General features: G+C 33.1%; 2 protein-coding genes across 2 annotated transcripts; both read right to left on the bottom strand.

Moving 5' to 3' along the window:
- Window positions 1–4,309: 4,309 nt before the first annotated feature.
- On the bottom strand, window positions 4,310–12,146 carry LOC122603564 (eukaryotic translation initiation factor 3 subunit F-like). The gene is made up of 6 exons (XM_043776296.1): window positions 11,826–12,146; window positions 11,481–11,560; window positions 9,148–9,377; window positions 5,011–5,132; window positions 4,808–4,921; window positions 4,310–4,656 (listed from the first exon to the last, which is right to left on the bottom strand). The coding sequence occupies exons 1-6, from the start codon at window positions 12,045–12,047 to the stop codon at window positions 4,567–4,569; spliced, it is 858 nt and encodes a 285-aa protein (XP_043632231.1). The 5' UTR covers window positions 12,048–12,146; the 3' UTR covers window positions 4,310–4,566.
- Window positions 12,147–18,428: 6,282 nt separating this feature from the next.
- On the bottom strand, window positions 18,429–19,922 carry LOC122605278 (aquaporin PIP1-1-like). Its single transcript, XM_043778187.1, has 4 exons — window positions 19,494–19,922; window positions 19,087–19,385; window positions 18,842–18,982; window positions 18,429–18,733 (listed from the first exon to the last, which is right to left on the bottom strand). Exons 1-4 carry the CDS (start codon window positions 19,822–19,824, stop codon window positions 18,641–18,643), a joined length of 864 nt encoding a protein of 287 aa, XP_043634122.1. The 5' UTR covers window positions 19,825–19,922; the 3' UTR covers window positions 18,429–18,640.
- Window positions 19,923–20,496: the final 574 nt, after the last annotated feature.

The following is a 20,496-nucleotide window of genomic DNA, read 5'->3' as shown; positions in this document are numbered from 1 at the left end:
AGCAGAAGATTGTTGTTTGATGAATGACCAGATTTTGAAGACTGAAGAAATCGAAGGTGCTGCTGTCAAGGGGGAGTTTGTTGATGCACGTTGATGTGACAACAGCAACTTAGATTTGATCTGTCTTTTAGATTAAGACATTATGTTACTTTATGTCGTATCTATATATAGATACGACATAAAGTAACATAATGTCTTAATCTAAAAGACAGATCAAATCTAAGTTGTTGTTGTCACATCAACGTGCATCAACAATCATCCATGTTAATTAATGGTTTCTTTAATATTGTTCGTATTAATTAAAAAATACCTATCCATGTTAATTAATGGTTTCTTTAATATTGTTCGTATTAATTAAAAAATACCTAGTCACTAGTGTAAGGATGAATAATTATTTTTTTCTAAGGATGAATCATTTGAGCGAAAGAAACAAGCACAACTAGCTTGTTTCACTTTCTTTCTTATTAATTTAGTAATTTACTAAATAAAAAAAATTGGTTAACAATTACATATTTGCGAAAGGTGATTAGTTTACAAGACACAACATTGCAAATGTTGATTGAGAAGCTACACAAAAAAAAATATTAATCTTCTTTTAAGAGTAAAAGATGCTGCAATTGGCACAGATGTTACCAAAAAGACCATTAATAAATTTACATATAACATCAAAAATGACAAATTAAACAACCGTACATCTTAAGTAGTAATAAACAACGTTGCAGTTGACAAAATGGGATAAAAACATTGATTCCCTAATGGGGTTTTGCGCATATATATATTTGGTAATTAAGATTAAATAAATCTGCATGATCATAATATATTATCATAAACATAGTAGATTATCACTAACTTCCTAAGAGATATGTCATATAGTCAATTTTACTCTTACACAAGTTGACTTATAAATACATATATATTATGTATTTATAATATGTATGTACAAATTATAAAGTAAGCTTTTTGTTAGCGCAACTTATTTATTAGTATATATAGGGTTCACGTGTATTAGAAATGATTATATAGAATGAATACACATGTATAGGTAATTATAAAAACTGAATTTTAATCCATGATGCTAAACAAAAAAAGTCCATGGTCCCATGTGCTCCGAATATGTAAAAGTGTGCTCTTTCTTTCGTATTTTAATCTATAGATCACTCCAAAGAGGGTATGATTCATATTATTCTACTCACATGAATGTATAGCGGTAGATGATCTATGGTTAGTTAAAATTTATTTATTAGTCAAATATCTAGTTTTAAAATTTCTATCAAACATTTGGTTTCACGGACAGTCGGCACAGGACTATGGTTTTGTGGTGGTCTATACTCTACAGAACTTTTTAGAACTTTAAAAGATCTGGACAAGGTAAATAAGTGAATAATATCTTTTTTACTATGTTTACGTTGATAAAAGTGATTAGTAGTGTTAAAAGTTAAAAGGTTGTGTTGGTAGATGAAAAAGAATTATAATTTATCTTTCTTTTAAAAAAAATTTTGCTGAAAATTTCGTATCGTAATTCGTCAGCGGGAGATATAGCATACATTTAAAAACATATGTTTAAATCAATGTTCACGAAAGTAACAAGAAAAAAAAATTATAATTTGTGTCAAACATACAACTGACTAGAAATATTTTTCGATTAATGTAAAAAAAAAACTAACAAAAAAAAACAGTAGATTAATGTCAAACAGAGAAAGATTTGTGTATAATCTTGAACGAACATTTTATGTATATTTAATAGAAGAAAATTACGTGTGGGATATTGGTTGAATAAATAGGATTAAGTTGTTTAACTTATGTGGTCGGATTGTAATTGTTGGAAGAAGTGAAAGGGTCAATTTGCTTTCTCCAATTCCCAACCATGTCCTTGACCATCCCATCCTCAACTATTATCACTAAATGACATACTATTTAATTTCATGAATATTTAATCATTTTTAGTGACATATGTTAAGTAATACAAAAATGTTTGTTCTATTTCTAGTATCTTAAGGAAAATGCCCATATATATACGTTGATTATTAGAGAGTTTTACATTATTTGTGTGAGGAATTATAGCTACAGACATAGTTTAAGGTGTGATTAGATGTGCTTCAAGCAGATTAGGTTCCTAAAGTGTCATTAATCATTATTTGATAAAACTGAACTTTTAAATTGTAGTCGACATATTTGGAGAAGCAAGTAGATATTTGAGGGAGAAAAACTAATTTTTGGAGGTTAATATACACCTTCGTATTTCTAATATAATTATTTATAATGTTAACAAAATGATTATTTTCTGTCGTTTTAACAAACCAAATGTTGACAATAGTTTTAGTTAGTTAATGGGTAACTTCAAATATCATAGGTATTTGATATGTAGTTAATAGTCCACTACAAATTTTTTAATCGTTATAACTTTAATAAAACAGACAACAAAGATTAATATTTTATTAGTTGATTTTGTCTTGTAGCATTTGGAAACTAAGATTGGCTGCGGTTCCTTTCCGTCTTTGTCTCCCTTCTCTTCTTATAAAGAAAGTGTAGAAGATTACGAAAAAGGTAAAATAAAAGCAAAATTAATAGTTTATTATTGCAAATAAATAGTTGCAAGAGTGATTACCTTGTATTAGCATTAAAAAGTAGTAACGAGGCGCTAAAGATATGAATACATAAATTGATCACTACCAGTTTTATAATAATCTATCCAACCCAAAGTTACCACCAATGACTACATTTCGGTATAAGTTCCTACCAATTGTATTAACTTCTTATAATATCGTAGTAGATTTTAAACCCGTGTCAAATATACATCGTATGTAAATCTAGCATCACTCGTTTCTGTATATGTTAATTAATTAATTGTGTTTAGCAATCTTAGTAAGTTGTAACAAAAGTAGATGGATTGGAATAGAACAAGTGATCGAGAAGTGAATATATAGATGGTGAAAATGTTGATAAAAGAGTCAAAAAAGTGGAAAGATAGTTGTGTCTTTTTATTTATTTATTTCTTTCCAGTTGTGTCAATATTTGGTTTGTGTATCTAGAAGAGAAATGGAGAGTATCGAGATAGTGTCATAGTGATCGTAAAGTGTGCATGATTTTTGATTTGTAAGAGAGGCAGGCAGGCAGGCGTGAGTGAAATTGAGGCGGCCCTGATTTCCGTCATATTTCTTTTCTTTTGTTAATGCTAACCTCACTAACCCGACCACCATTCCCAACTTTTTCCCTTTGCTTCTTCATTCATTATTCATTCATGCGAATCCCCATTTCCTATTTTCCTCAAACTTGTATCTATAAATTTATATTGTTTTTGTACCGTTAGTATCAATCTTTTTTGTTCACCACATCACTACATCGTTGTGACATTAGCATCAAAGGGTTCATGTATAGACTTTCTATGCACAAGTGTTATGGCGTGTCTGGTTTGAGAGATTTGAAATGAGGAACAAAAATGAAAGTGGTAGAAGGTGACTTGGTTTTTGTTTAAAGCAAATGTTTTAGAGAAACCAGTGAAACAAAAAAAAAATGGAGAGATTTTACGAATTATCATAAAAGGGTGTGCTATATGAAACCTGTCGTCTTCAGCCCATCCTACAAACTTTGCAATATGTAGACCAAAAGTGAAATGGGCTACGCTGATTATACTTTTAGATGTCCATTCATCGTAGTCATGTGATAGCTTAAAAGAGTGTAAGAATATAACTGATAGAATAAAAGATATATACGACTATAAATCGTTAGACACAAAAACAAGTGAAAATTTTTTTAGTGACACATGACCAAAACAATGGTTAACTTTAACTTGTTGTCAAAGCAATACTTACTAATGACGTGTATATATATGAGAAACACGCTCGTTGTGAAATGTTTATGGGTTAACATAGTGGTGCGGTGCCAGTATCATTGGTGTACATGGAAGTTTTTCATATGACAATAAAGACTGGGAGGGGGAAGTGATACGCCAATAATGATTTAACTATACAAGTGGATGCAGTACATGTTACAATAAAATTCATGCTTACCAATAAATCAAGTTTTTCAATCTTAAAGTGGAGTTCAGTCCAACCCAGTGCCACTTTAGACCTTACTAAATTTAGCCCAATCTAAATTACATCTTCTTAATGTTTTAGGAGGATTATTGAGCTATTTGGCTAGGATGATTTATCATTTTCCTAAATAATAATTCTGGAAGAAATCTGCTACATAACTATACTCATCGTATGTAAAATGTTTCACATTTCAAAATCCAGTAACAGAAAAATCTGATAAGCAAGAAGAGTTTAATCATAACAGAAATCAAAGAATTATATCCAACACAAAAAGATGAGCACTAATGCCAATTTAAACTTTTTTTTAAAAAAGAAAGGCTGAAATCAACAGCAGTAGATGATTTATAGGATCTAAGCCTCAGATTAGTAGCATCCATCAAAATCAGTTGCAGCATAAATAATCTAAATATGAGCTATTACATGTCCAAAACCAAATTACAAACATTTCCTAGCAACACCAACCTCAAAGATTTAACAAAATATTGAGCCACACCTCACTAAAAGGCTGACACTGCACGATAACACGATTTGATTACAGGATCTGAGCAGCAGTATTCAATTTCTCTGCTAAACTGAGTTGTGTCCTTGTAATGCTTGACAAGTATAGCAACAGCAATTGGTCCTACAACAAAACCAAAAGAAAACATCAACACCAAATGCGCAATGGTTCAGGTTAAACTTTACGATCCCAATAAATACTACTGTGTTTGTGTATGTATGATATTAAGATGCTAACAATCATATGAAAGGTTATTTAGGAATATTCACTTTACCTGTAGGCTATCATTCACAAGCTTATCAAATGACGATGGGGATATCTTTGAAAGGGAAGATACTGCATCCGATATGAATCTTCCAATGTTATTGTCGGGAGCAACACGACCTTCCTGGAAGATTGAAAATAGATTTTTGAAACATACATTCACTTGCAAACATACTTGTAATGATGATAGAATTAGAATAGAATCAGTCTTACCACAACATCATCAACATATTTGTAGGTGTCATCTATTAATGCAAGCAATCTCTCCATTGTAGCTTCCATTCCTTCCATATCAGTTGGGAGTTTGTCCACTGCTGTGGTCTTGAGAATGTCAACTACAATCATGAATATCACATTTTAGGTTAACTATCAGTACACAAGATTGTCATTGGAGCTCAAAGTTCACTACATTAAGAATACAATGGTCATGTCTATATGAAACCACTTTTAGAAGCATTGTTCATACATAACTACACTCATCTATCAATCAAAATTAGCTGGAAGATGCCTAGTCACTATGTACCATTCCAGGCTCATTGATTTAATGCAGTGGTGAAAACTTCATCCAAATTACTGTAAAATGGTTAATTTGGGTTGTTCTTTAGCTCTAAACAGTTAACTGGGCCAAACTTCAGAGCATTGCTAATAAATAAAATAAAAACAGGCAGAAAGTATCAATATGTGGCACAATCATCGAAGACATTATTTTAACTGTTTCACCCAAAACCAGTTTGTTTAAACTGTTAAGTCTACAGGTGTTGATGTAAAAAATCAACCAAGAGGTTGTCGGGTTAAGTAAGTCTCATTCCATCAAAAGTTTTTAACTCTTGGTTGGAATTTCCGGGGTTGTTAAGATATGTTGAATATCAAAGTAACCGCTTCAGGTTCTATGGAGAGGCGGACCTTGCCTTTGTTATGAAACTAAGGTGGTTAAAGTCCAAGATTCGTGTGTGGGTCTCGAACCATAAACGATCGAAAATGAGTGTATATCCAAATAAACTTAAAAGGCTGGAAGAGCTAAATCTTATAGCCGAGGAGCGCATTTTATTGTATGAGGAACTGTCTGAAAGAGTCGGGTGCAAATTGGTTGTGCAAGATTTTGAGCATCAACAAGCTTTGGATATCAAACAGAAATCAAGAATTAGATGGGCTTGTGATGGCGATGAAAATACAATGTTTTTCCATGGAATTGTGAATGCTTATATAAAAAACAACCGTTTACATGGAATGATGGTAGATGATGTATGGGTGACTAATCCGGCTCTAATAAAGGACAAGGCAGTCGAATTTTTCTCAACGAAATTCTCAGAACCAAGATTGTCTAGACCGAAGCTAGTTTGTCCGAATTTAAAGCAGGTTTCACAAGTAAATGGGGAATCTTTAATAGCTGATTTTTCTATGCACAAAATTAAACAAGCGGTTTGGGCCTGTGCTGGTGACAGGGCCCCCAGTCCAGATGGGCTGAATTTTCACTTTATAAAGAAGAACTGGACCTGGTTGAAACAAGATCTGATGCTGCTTTTTGAGAAATTCTATCGGACTGAGACCATTCATCCGGCATGCTGTTCTTATTTCATTACTCTAATCCCCAAGACTGATGATCCACAATCTTATGATGACTATAGACCCATTAGCCTAATCAGTTGCATAAACAAGATCATTTCAAAGGTTTTGTTTAATCGATTGAAAGGTTGTGTTGATGATTTAATTGGTGAAGAACAAACGGCTTTTGTTGCGAATCGAAGCATTATGGATGGTCCTTTGGTACTCAATGAGGTGATTGGATGGCTAAAGAAATCAAAAAAAATCTGGTTTCCTTTTCAAAATAGACATAAAGAAAGCTTATGATTCGTTGAATTGGGGGTTTCCGGATTCCATAATGGCTCAAATGGGTTTCCCGGATAAGTGGAGGAGGTGGATTCAGGCTATCTTATCCTCGGGTCGGGGATCAATCCTCATTAATGGACCCCCTACCTCCGAGTTCTCATGTCAAGGGGTCTAAGGCAGGGGGACCCTCTATCTCCTTTCTTATTTATTATAGCTATGGAGTCTCTAACTCAGGTTATCAGGAGAGCATGTGACAATGGGATCCTCCAAGGGCTAAAGTGTTCGCATTCTGGTCTAACTCTATCTCACTTTATGTATGTTGATGATGTGGTCTTCTTAGGCGATTGGTCCCCATCCAGTCTCATTAATCTGAAGAGATTACTTAGATGCTTCTTTCTTGCTTCGGGTCTGGGCATTAATTTGAATAAGAGCCTCCTTTATGGTATTGGTGTGGATGCTCCTGAACTGCAATCAATGGCGGAGACCCTTATGTGTAAGATGGGCTCTTTCCCATTTAAACACCTGGGGCTGATTATCGGGGGAATATGAATTTGGGTCGTAATTGGAAGTCAGTGATTGATGTCTTCAAGAATAGACTATCCGTTTAGAAGGCTAAAACTCTCTCATTTGGGGGTCGTATCTCGCTGATCAAATCGGTCCTAAATGCATCACCAATATATTTTTTCTCATTGTTTAGAGTTCCAGTGGGGGTTGTTGAGAAGCTCAAAAAGATTAGGAGGGATTTTCTGTGGGGAAGCGATGAAAATATAAGAAAGATAAACTGGATCTCCTGGTCTAAGGTTACCTCTTCAAAAGACAGTGGGGGGCTCGGTCTCGGGTCACTTTCAGACATGAATATGGCTCTACTCTCAAAGTGGCGGTGGAGATTTAAAACTGAGCCGGACAAGTTATGGAGAAAAGTCATATGGTGCTTCCACAACACAACTAGAGCCTGGAGCTTTATCCCCAGTAAGATGTCAATATCAGGACCATGGAAACATATTTGTAAAATATCAGATTACTTTGTTGGTGTGGTCTAGATCTACAAGCAACTTTTCATGTGACTCCAGGTACAAACTCACAATTATCTTTCTGGTTTGACTTGTAGATTTTAGATGAGCCGTTATGTGTAAGATTCCCCAATTTGTTTCATTTGGAAGTTCATAAAATGTGCTTGATAAAAGATAGGTTGAAGATTAGTAATGGGGGTCAAAATGTACAATTCCATTGGGTTAGACAACTTAACCAGGTGGAGTACGCTGATGTTACAATCCTTTTAGAGATGCTAGCAGCTTTGTCTTGGGTTGGTGAAAATGATAGGTGGAGAAATGATGTCGGTAATATGGATGGATATTCGGTAAAGGCCCTTTAGGACTAAAATAAAGAGTCTTCATGAAGGACGGCTAGAAAACAGATTTGTATGGTTAAACTGGGTGCCGATCAAAGTTAATTTCCTGGCTTGGCGTTTGTGGTTGGGTAAACTACCTACAAAGGATAATCTGGTTAGAAGAACGGTACATATTCAATCAATGGAGTGTGGGGCATGCGGTATGGAAGATGAGTCTTTGGAACATACGTTTGGCTCGTGTGAATTAGCTATGCAGGTATGGGATCATGTATCTCAATGGTGCCGACTATCTCCCTTCTTTTTCTCGGTCAAAGAACTACCGATTCTAGCACAACTACTACGAGGTGATGTGGAGTGGAAGCAAGTTGTCCATTCGGTCATTGCAACATCGATTTGGTGTCTATGGAGAAATAGAAACACTATTGTTTTTAACTCAAAGAGGGGCTCGGCGAAGTTAATCATTGAGGAAATTCGAGCTTTATCCTTCATTTGGGTAAAGAATAGATCAAGATATAAAAGCTTGTCTTGGACAAATCGGTGTGAGTTTAATTTTCATTCATTTAGCTAGCTTGATGTAATTATTATGGTATATTTTTTTTCTTCTTGATGAACTGGTGTTTGTATTTTGTGGTGTGGTGTTTGATGGTGACCAATTCCTTTGTTGGTTCACCAAGTATAATGATAATTGCTTTGTTGGTCATTCAAAAAAAAAGTCTCATTAAAAACAAATGCATGCAAATAATGCGTGGTTCTGAGTGTATAAATATATGCTTTTCAATTAGAATTATATTTTTGTAACTGTATTACCATGAATAAAATAACTTAGGATATAGGAGAAGTGTCGGCATGTTAATCCAACCAGGTCAAATTTGATCTGTGCCACAAATTGTCGCCTACCATTACTGCATTGCCCCCTTTGACCATAACCCACCTTGACCGAATACCCAAACCATGACTCCAAGGGACCCACCCCTTTTGGACTCACTACCATGTAAAATCTTTACCGGTTTTATATAGCATATAAATTTTTGTCAGGGCTATAAATGGTTCTTTATCTTCAGCTATATCGTCAATTCAATATTAAATACTTGTAAACTTTCTACTAAATGAATAAACAAAACCAATATAAATCATTAAATTGATGCTTGAAGGAAAGAGGGAGTATTAATACGTACATCCAACACGCTCAGCTTCAACCATACGAAGATCAAGAGGTATTTCTTGAAACTGGGCAGCAAGTTGCTGATCCCCCAAAGACAGGTTGACAGAGACAAAAGCTTTTATGGATGCCTCCCCATTTGTGAATCCAGTGTCAACGGTCAGATGGACAGGGTTTGAAACTTCTCTAGAATAAAACTCATGAATAAGAGCACTACCACCCGTGACACCAAATCCAGTTGAAAACCTGAATAGTTTTATAATGAAGAGATCAACTTATTGAAAGATTAAACCAACAATTACTGTTTTGCCACTTTGGCAATTACTCATTTTATCTCCAATTCGCATAATATATTATCCTATCGTCTGTAGTGCCACCCGGGTTAGGAGTATGTATATATTCGACTACAAATGCAACACTGTCGGGACAGATAAAAGATATTGTTTGACAAATATTCCAAAGGCAAACATCGATACTCTTATTTGCTAAGTGACAAAGAGTCACCCATGCAACTCCAAAACCGAATAGTACTTTCCAACATTTGTATCCTTTGATTGGGAAAAAATCTAAGTAACCACAACCAACATTTTGCATATATCAGACGACAATACCATACAAGGCTACAAAAGTTTCACTTTTCACCACCATATGCATAAGCTCGGGTGTCAAGTGTGTGGAAAATGCCAAGAAGTTCAACAAAAAGCTATTATATAAGCATCCAAGAATAAACATGCCACACAATAATTTTACAGATGACAATTTCAGTAACTTAAAAACCCAAAGAAGGGACACTGCTTCTGAGCACGTTCTGGTGTCAAGTTGACCAAAAGTTCCAAAGATGCCCCTTTAATTATGTCAATGTTCAATCAGCCAAATTGTTTAAGAGATGGTATAATGAAAAGCATAATCTCCTTGAGGCTTAATTCAAAGAGAGATAGCATAGACCCCCATTTAGAAGTGTGTTAAAATCACAAAGATCATTGAAGAATGGGTAGATACATGCCCTCAACTATTCAAAATAGATTAAGGATTTGGTAAGTCATGCATACGTTCATTCTCAAAGGCATTTGCAGGCATTTGCATATATTTTCATCTAGTTACTTGTTGAGTCACCAGACTTGTTACGCAATTATTAATATCACTGAACTTTTAAGAAACAGTAATTTTTTATCCTAAAATAAAGCATGAGTACATGACAACTTTAATAGAACATCTTAGAACATAACTACTGATATATTTCTACCAATTAACGAAAACTCTAGTTATGGTTCTCTCTTTTCTAAATTCCAACCAGCTATGGTGTCACTTGTCAGCTTTATAAAATAGATAAAAAGTAAAAATTCTGCCATAACAGCCTTGTATTTAAATCCTTACATATAAGTTGATGCTCTATAAAAAAAGATCATATACAGGCTTGAAATGCTAATCACTCTTTTATAGCTGGACAAAACAGTAATTATTGCACCATGGCTAATGTGGACTTAACAAGATGTTTCATTTAGATGCAACAAAAAGGAACATGTGTAGAAATGTTTTAAGATACAAAAGATTAGTAAAAAACTTCATCTACTTACATTTTAGGATTTTCCACGAACAAAATACACGGGCAAAACTTTAGTAACTGCAACTAAATCATTTGCCATTTAAACATGTCTTATAGAAAAAAATGCATAATGGTTGAGAATAGTGCTATCTCAGACAATGTCAAACTTTTAACATCTAATGGGAAACCAATCCTATTGTTTAATAGCCTTTAATTTCACATTAAAAATCTTTTCAAAGAGCTTATATCAAAATAATACTTTGCAAAAACAGCCCATAAGAGATGGTCTAACAAATCTACAAATTGATGACACAACGACAAGTAACTGAAGCTCCGGATATAATAACTCTGTATACACAGAAAGTCAAGAATCGATATCTACAGTCTCCAAAGTCATAAGTTGTAAAATTCTAAATTTAATACCTATGCAAACCCCCAAAAATTAGCAAATTGAAATCTTAGATCACCTAAACTTCTCGGTTCCAGATAGATAGACACATAAGCTACTTTCATTTCCTAACTTAAGCACGTTGTAAGGTAATCCGCCTATCTCATGTATTTGTCCAAAGAGACAAAGACTGTCTCCTAAGCTGTCATTGTTCCCTTGTTTTGTGAGGTTCAATTAGGATATAGAATCGTAGCGTATTACTCAAGTTCATATCATGCAAGATGAAATTCAAATATAATCATCATAATCACATATATATATAATTCAACAAGTAAAACGAAACAACAGTGCAAACAAATGAGTGAATGACAATATATATATACATATGTAAGATATAACTCATATAAGTAATAATTACCATCCAACAATAACTTCTTTTGGATTAACCTTCTGGTGAGACGACAACATGTTGTGATGATAGTCTATATCCAGCGCCACCTTCCAATATCATCATACAATATATATAAATTTCAGCTCAGTGTCACATAAATAATTAAAGATTTTGTTGTAGTGCTAAACGCATTGAATTTGTCATTCAATTAGATGTAGGTGGGGTACAACATATGTTTAGCAAAATCCTAAATAATTCGTTATTATTATTATATCCTAAATCTACAACAAACTGGAAGCAATTTTAATTTAATTCTAATAAATTATTGACTGTAAACGAAATATAATCAATTATAAATATAAAAAATCAAACCTGGTCAGAAGATTCGTTGTGCGGGACGACATAGGAATTACGAATATCAACAGTGCCGTCAGGAAGAACGGATCCGAGGAGCGTGCCGATGACGCGCTCAGCCTGGTCGGGACGTCTAACAAAACAATCACAGATGTTGAAGATAACAAGAGGATGTACTTTTGCCGACAAGCTGGTCGATAACGGAAAGAACTGCAGAATTGTTTGGTCTGACGCTGCCATGGTTACAGATTTTCCCGTCCGATAGATTTGATCGGAGAAGCTGTTTGGGAATTGGAGTGCCGGAAATATAAAAAACAGAGGGACGACAGATTTCAAAGCTAGGGTTTATCTTATTAGATTGGGATCAACCAGACTGTGGGTGGATTTTGTTTATGGGCTAAAGAATGACCCATATGTAAGCCCAATATGATATTATACTGTATGATATGAGATGATGTACTTAGATCAGGCCCGCTTTAAGTTTTACTTTCTTTTTTTTTTTTTTTTAAAGTTAGTTTCGATTCAGACGTGCTGAAGGCAATTTTAACCAACAAATCGCTGGACCTCCAACCCCCTCCTAATGGAAAATATCTTGAGATGAAAAACCCAAGACTCAAACCTGAGATCTTTGGGGAAAACTCACCTCCGGAGCCCACATAGTGGATTTAATTTTTGTTTCCTTTCTGTTTTAATTTTTAATTCGTTTAATTCGTTGAATTATATAAACTAAAATATGGGTGTTGATGTGTATACCACTTACTTTTAGCCGCACACTATCAACCGTGTTTCACGTTATTATACTGTACAACACTACAAAGCACATTTGCGGTGTACAAATCATCACCCAAAAAATATACCCTAGATTTTAACATACAAACAGTGATGTTCGGTTTTGCCGACCGTCATTGACCAATAGTGATGTAAAAATAGTCTTCTAACTTAAAATATGACCTAACTAAAAAACTATATATCTTCTTAGATTATGAATTTATAATAATGAATATGAATTTATATTAGATTAAAGTTAATGACTTTTCATATTCGAAGAGTTTTTTAATTTATTAAATTTAAGAGATACCCTAGATTGGTTTATATGGTGTTTAGATTATTGATGTTAAGATAAGATCTTAATAATCATAATTTACTTACGAACATGGTACCCGCACAATGCGACGTTGGTGGTGGAGAAGGTGGTCTAGTAGTGTCGATGGTGGTACTATTGGTGGTGTTGGCGGTGTCAAGTGGTGTAGATTGATGTAATTGTGATAGTGGAAAATTTTAAAAGATAAAGGTCTAAGGTGTTAATTATTATAATATATGTTTAGAGTGTAAATTAATTTATTAAGGGTAATTTGGTATTTTAAAGAATTTTTTTTTATTGTAGATGTTTATTAAGAGTAATTTATTAACTATGTATATAACTATCGTGTAATTATTTCTAAAAATAAAGGGTGTGATAATTTTTTATAAAAAAATATAGATAAGAAATGGGACATGCTATTGAAACCCCTATTTACTAAGTAAACCCTATAGCACTAACTTTAGTCAAATTTTTTGTTCATTTATATTTTTAATGTGCTATTTAAACGAATTTTATATCAAACATTAACATTAAATTACATCATATTAAATATGCTCAAACATTGCATTTAATACATCAAATTAAAATTAGTTACATATCTTTATATATATTAATAAAATAATAATCCAATTATATAAATTTTATATTATTATTATTATTATTATTATTTTTATAAAAATCACTTTCATTAGAAATTATAGGATTTACAAGAAATTATTATTTTTTTATTATTATTATTATTATTATTATTATTATTATTATTATTTTAAGTCATGTGAAAAATTACTGGATTGAATACAAAGCTAAGACCAAAGCTTCCAATTTAAGAGTCTATCGGTGTGAAATTTATATACATATGTATGTATAGGTGATTAAAAGTTTTGAAAAAATTAATTGTGTTAATAAAAAAGGACCTACTATAAGTACTCTCATATACTAAGATGCGTTAGTTTGTAAGTTTTAATTTTTTATTTCGCCTATACAACGTTTAGATTTATATGATCAACTTTGTCTGCATGAAAGAGTTTTAGTATATATATTAGATATTTTAATGTTATTGTATTTGGTATTGTTTTTTAAATATTTATTTATGATTTATGTTATTTTTGGATCTTTATGGAAAAAGAAAATTTATTAATAATATCACTACCACAATTATATATAAAGACGAGCATGGTACCCGCGCAATACGGTGGCGGTAACGGCGACGACGGTATAGTGGGGTTGGTGACGCGTGGTGATGACATCGACAATTGGTGTCGAGTGGTGTAAGTTGATGTTAAGATAATAGAACTATTTTATAAGATAAGGACTTATAATGTAAATTAACAAGATAAGAGTTTAGGATGTAAATTAATTCATTAAGGACAAATTTGGTAATTTATAAAAACCCTTCCATGGTAGGGTGTTTATTAAGAACATTTTGGTAATTTTGCATGTGACATTTTGGTAACACTTTCCATTTTGAGGGGGGTGTGTAATCTTTAATAAGGAGTATATATATATATATTGTGTTAATGAAATAAATTTTTTTAAAAAATTATTTTATGTAATAATGGTTAGAAAAAGAAAAAGGATAATTAATGGAGTTTATTTAATGAGATATTTAATGATTAGGAAGGAAAAAAAAAGATATTTAATGACATAATTAGTTAAATTAATGATTATATAGGTGTGTATTTAGAGTATTGGGGGTTTCTTTAAACAATACCTAAGAAATAAATCATATAAATTCTAGATACTCTATCTTAATTTCTGAGTTTTTTTTCTTGTCCCAAATTAATTGTCCATCTCTCTCCCTAATAAAACAAGGTTCCCTAACTAAAAATTCTTTAAAAATTTGCCACGTGTCAGCCTCCCCCACTTCTTCTAAAAAAATCCCGCTTCGCGTAAAATTCAAAGACCATTCATACTAACGAATTCTAGTTCCCTAATTACTCTTCCACTTTTTAACAAATCTTTCTCTTATACTCCGATGAAGATCTTTGCTCTGAACCAAATATGCCAACTTTACAATTCTTCTTCTATCTATTCAAATCTTTTTTTTTTCTCTCTTTTCAATTCATTAATGCTCTGTGAAATTAGTCTCCAGTCAATGATAAAAGGGGTATTCGTTCTCCATACATTTCTTTTCCATGTTCTTAGATTTCTATTTTAATTTTGTGTTACACTTCTAGCCGGAAGGATTTTGGCCGGAAAAAACAAATTTCAACAATGACTCAGAACCAGGTATTAACACTTTCGATTGAGGGTTTTAGAATGATTTTCGATTTTTAAAGATGCTTCAGTTTAGGGTTTTCGCCGGATAAGCCTCTATCAACACCTACTTAAAAATCAGGTATCTCCAACTTTCAGTTTAGGGTTTTAATCTGTATTTTTTCCTTCAAGGTGTCTGATAAATCTGATTTATATAGATTGAAAACAAAGATTTGAGATAAAGATATTTGTTTTGGTTGTTATTGATTTGATTCATTGTTATTGATTTATATGAAACGCGGTTTTAAAGATATATAGAAATCAAAATACAAAACATGGTTTTAAAGATAGACACAAGTGGTAATTGAGATTTCTAATTTTCGGGTTCTTATTTTATTTGTAGAGTAAGTTGTATCATGTGTTTCTTCTTTAAATAATGTTACTGCTCATTCTTTACGGTTCAAAAATGTCATTTGTTTGGTAAGGGTCGGGTTGGGTAACGCCCAACCTAGTTCATATGGAAACGCTCTAGAGCCATTATTTGAAGCTTTTTTAATAACTATAAATTCAGATTAATTTCTATAGTAAGCCGTTGTATGGGTATCTTTTGTTATGAATGTATGTGGTAGTGTAGGGTGCTAGAGTTCTGAAACAATAAAGACGAGATAAGCAAAAAGTTTCCCATGAATAATTAACTCACTATCTAAGTAAGAAATAATTCAAGTCACTATTACATATTGTTTGTGGGAGTGTGCTATTGTTTTAGTTCATCTTAATTACAGGTTTTTATTTTTAAGACCTAATTCAAGTCACTATATATGGCACCACCAAAAAACTCAAGGTTGATAGAAAAGAAAAAGCAACCAACAGTTACCGTTGATTATAGAATGATATAGTCGATTTCAAAATCATATCAAACCAACACTTATGAATCACCTTCTTCAATGAGTGTGAAGATTGGTGAAACTCAGAGGAATGTGAAATCTTTATTCAAGGAATATGTTCTCGCCATGTTCTAAGTTCCACTTAAATTTTTATAATCGGTAAAAGCTGACAACATATTCTTGCTTTAGACTTACATCGATTGTCTTTCATATAAAGAAGACATATAAGTCAATAATGAACACTATATCCAGAGGTTTGCTTTTCGTTTTCTTTACGGTGAAATATTTATCAGTAACTGAGTAGTTGAGTTTGGAAGTGACAAATTAACCGGGTGGGTTGAATAAGAGTTCATAACAATTTTGTCTCAAAATGGAGGAGTCTAAAGTGTTGGTCAAAATGGGCAGCAAACAATCCGTTTTTTTAGCTTTACTAATAAACAAGGTGCTAAATATGTTTGGTGAACTACACTATTACAAAAATAATCCGAACTTTTAATGTAAAGTAATTTAAAGTAGAGGTATCTTTACAAATACACATATGACCAATTTAAGAAGAAGTCAGATATTATTCTACCGGGTAGTTATTATCATTGTTTTAGGAATGGCATTTATCTATCATGTTACTACTCATTTACCTTTTTAAGGCTTCCGATATCAAGTGTGCTTGGGACTGCATATTTTAAGTACGTATAGATAATAGTGTTATTTGGAAGCCAAAATGCAGTTTGAATTTTTTGGGTACTAGAAACATCTTTATCAAAACAGAGGTAGCTAAATGGGTGCAGGTGAGTTGGGTGTTAGGTCAAAATAGGTTCACATCAATATGGGGACTTTTTAGTAGACATCGAATATCATGTACATCTACAGGTATAATAGTTGACAAAACTTGTCGTTCGAGGCTTTACATTAATCCTTATCGTTGTTGCTATTTTGGTTAAAGTTCTAAACAAGAGTGTATTTCAAAAATGACAATCATGTTTATAAGTCATATTTTGACATCTAGAACATATATTAGAAAGAACACAAGGGAATAAATGAAGTCTTGCATGAGGTTGTTGCACTTTTTGACTATCTAAGTGATCTTCTTGACGAGTTAACAAAGTGTTTGCCGTCTTCTGTTGCTACTGCACATCGTGCTTCTTTAGGGAGACATTATTATAACCGTTATGATGAACGAAACTCAGCTATCACTCCAATCAAGTAAGCCTAAATCTGCAAGCAAGGTTGAAGACTCTGAGTTTAGATGTGGGCTTTGAAGTCAAGTATATATGGAGTTTTTTTTTTATTATTATTATTATTGGGGAAGCTAATTAAGGCACTTTTACAAGTTAGTACCCATGTTAAACGATGTGTTTATGACTACTAATATATTTTTAACTTGAGTGAATACTTTCTACTCTGATAGATTAGCTCGGATATGAAGATACGAGACGTAAAGGTTGTAATTGGTTTAAGTGTAATCAAATATAGAAATTTTTACTAATATTTTCTTAATCATGCCTGGGTAGTCAGCCGGGTTGATTAGCTAGTTATCCTGTATATTAAAGTCTAAAGCAATAAACAATACAATAACAAAACACGATGTGTTTTTCATGATTGGATTTGTCTAAGTATCATCTACATAAGTAAATGAAAGCATTAAATAATTGTTAAAGCGTAAAACATCTCTTTATCACTTTTGCATAAATCAAAACCGTGAAAAACACAGTTGTGTAACTGTATATTTTATCTAGTTGACAGTGTTATTGAGATGAAATGAGCATTAGTTAGAGTCTTCGGTAGTATATTTAACAAAATCGGAGATATTATCTCTCTACTGAACATAATTTTAGTTATGCAAAAGAAAATGTAAGGTGAAAGTCTTTCTAGACTTTTGTTAACTTTAGACTAAACAAAGCTGCATCTTTTCTGTTCTTATCTCCATTTCTGCTATTCGTTGCTCTCATCGCTATCACATCGCCGTCGTTATCAGTCTGATATCATGCGGGAAAGCGGCTAGTTTTCAACTATATAATTATTAATCATAGAAGAATAAAATCATTTTAAATCAAATGATTCACGAAGCAAAGCAATTTGAAAAACAAAACGAACCAAGACCACTACCAATCATTGCCGACCACGGAGATCAATATACATGCTAGTTACTCGATCATACTCTAAGTTGGGTCATAAACTCATAATTAAATCCATACGATGTTATTCTTACTATTTTTTTCTTTTAATTCTAGCTTCAACTATAGAACATGAACTATTTTATAAAATTTCAAAAGAAAAATAACAAACTTGATTAATTTTGATAGCCTTGCAAACACGTGACACACGAAAGATCAAGTGTTAAAATAAAACAAAATGTATGCAATTGTCAAAAGATTTTAAACATAGCTTTTATATCTAACAAACTCACCACCGATATCATTACACGTTTCGGAAACGACACAACATATATGGTTGAGAAAAACATTTAAAAAAAAAAAATTACTTCATTTCATTGACTAGAAAACAAGTTACAACAACAGTACAAAGATGAGCCCACAAATATTCTTGTTTGAGGGCCCTAATTCACTCATCCATCCACTAAAAATAGGATTTATTTGAAGAAGGAAAAGAAACAAAAAAAAACACTACCTAATGCATACATACATATTTTACAAATAAAAGAGTAGTTGTTTTCTTCAATTCTTCTTGAATGGGATGGCTCTGATCACGACTGTATGGTAAAGTGCTGCCAATGCTGCCCCAATGAATGGTCCTACCCAAAACACCCACTGCATAAACATCACAAATAATAATAGTTAGAGATATGTGAATCTAATTATATAGGAAAACAATAATTAGAGTAGATTATTATTATATAGGATTAAATGATTAATTACGTGATCATCCCAGGCGTGATCCTTGTTGTAGATAATGGCAGCACCCAAACTCCTAGCCGGGTTAATTCCAGTTCCAGTGATTGGAATAGTTGCCAAATGCACTAGAAACACCGCGAACCCAATTGGCAATGGTGCCAATATCTGAAATAATACAAACATACATAAACCCAAACCAAAAATTAATTAAATACTAATTGTATGATACTGAAGATTAATTACATAGTTGGGTGGGATTTGTTTCATACCGGAACGTGAGAATCACGGGCGCTACGCTTAGCATCAGTGGCTGAAAAAACAGTGTAAACAAGAACAAATGTTCCTACGATTTCAGCACCAAGACCATCGCCTTTGGTGTAACCGTGGGCGATTGTGTTGGCCCCACCACCGTTTAGTTTGAATTGGGTCCCACCTTCAAAACCCCTAACCACACCAGCACCACAAATAGCACCAAGACACTGCATCACCATGTAGTATAGCGCCCTTGTCAACGACAACTTTCTTGCCAAAAATAGCCCGAATGTCACCGCCGGATTAATGTGTCCCCCTGACATTTTTCATACCTCATTAATTATTATTTAGGCTAAACACAATAGAATGAAAGAAAAAACCAATCACATTTCTACAATTAAAAATAAAAGTTGTTGAGTTGTACCTGAAATACCGGCGGTGCAATAAACAAGTGCAAAAATCATGCCACCAAAAGCCCAAGCGATACCTTGGATACCAACAGTACCACATTTGGTAGGAGACTTGACTACTCCCATAACCGTCAAAACAGTTACATACAAAAACAAAAAGGTAGCAATAAACTCGGCAATCCCGGCTCTCCAAAATGACCAAGAAGAGAGCTCAGATGGCTCAAACAATGGAGCCGGTGGTGGCTCTTGGTAGTCCTTATCTTGAACCTGAGCTGCTGTCCCAATTGGCTGTCTTTCCCTAAACTTGTTAGCCCCCAATTTAACATCTTCTTCCTTTCCTTCCATTATAAATTACAAACTTTATTTCTCAAATTAACTCACTAAATTAATTGAAGTACTCTAGTTAGTTTTTGAATGGTGTGATGAGTGTTGTGGAGAGTGAGTGTGGAGAGTGGTGAATATATATAGTAATGAGATGGTGACTATTGTGACAAAATAAAGTGAATAATGTAATCTACTAATACAAAAATGTGTGTTTATTATAACACCGTCCAGACCATAATAATGCAAGTTCGAAGTCGTTTATTACTGCAAATGGACAGCGACGTAGGTTGGACGGCTACCTTCTCCATAAAAATAGAAGGGGGTTAGTAGGTGGCGAAATATTGGCCACACACGTGTCGAGTGAACAAGGTCAGAGTGTGTTTTGGAATATGTGTGATGATGACTCACACCGCCCCATTGCCAATGCCCAATAGTCAATTGAATCCAGATTCTACTATTGATCTACCTGTTTTCTTCGATTGAAAAATCATATGGATATATATTATATTATATTATATATTATATTTTATATTATAATATATCTATATAAATATTAAAACAATAGTTATCAAGTCATCCTCCCCACTTTAAACCTATACTTAAATATTGTCTATATGTCATCTCTATATTTTTTTAATTACATAGTATACCCAAATAATAAAAATAAAAAACCTCTCATACTTAACAAAATAA

The sequence above is a fragment of the Erigeron canadensis genome, chromosome 6, assembly GCF_010389155.1.
Source record: "Erigeron canadensis isolate Cc75 chromosome 6, C_canadensis_v1, whole genome shotgun sequence".
Taxonomy (NCBI): Eukaryota; Viridiplantae; Streptophyta; class Magnoliopsida; order Asterales; family Asteraceae; genus Erigeron; species Erigeron canadensis.
The sequence above is the reverse complement of the archived record's forward strand: the minus strand, read 5'-3'. Positions and strand labels throughout refer to the sequence as shown.

What these genes read in the sequence shown, in the direction of transcription:
- LOC122603564 (XM_043776296.1), bottom strand. Translation starts at nt 12,047, where the DNA reads ATGGCAGCGTCAGACCAAACAATTCTGCAGTTCTTTCCGTTATCGACC. An exon ending in AAAGAAGTTATTGTTGGATG is followed by an intron (nt 9,378 to 11,480) that starts GTAATTATTACT and finishes AAAACTATTCAG; the next exon opens with GTTTTCAACTGGATTTGGTG. An exon ending in TTGTGAATGATAGCCTACAG is followed by an intron (nt 4,657 to 4,807) that starts GTAAAGTGAATA and finishes GTTTTGTTGTAG; the next exon opens with GACCAATTGCTGTTGCTATA.
- LOC122605278 (XM_043778187.1), bottom strand. Translation starts at nt 19,824, where the DNA reads ATGGAAGGAAAGGAAGAAGATGTTAAATTGGGGGCTAACAAGTTTAGG. An exon ending in TTGCACCGCCGGTATTTCAG is followed by an intron (nt 19,386 to 19,493) that starts GTACAACTCAAC and finishes GAAAAATGTCAG; the next exon opens with GGGGACACATTAATCCGGCG. An exon ending in CCCGTGATTCTCACGTTCCG is followed by an intron (nt 18,983 to 19,086) that starts GTATGAAACAAA and finishes GTATTATTTCAG; the next exon opens with ATATTGGCACCATTGCCAAT.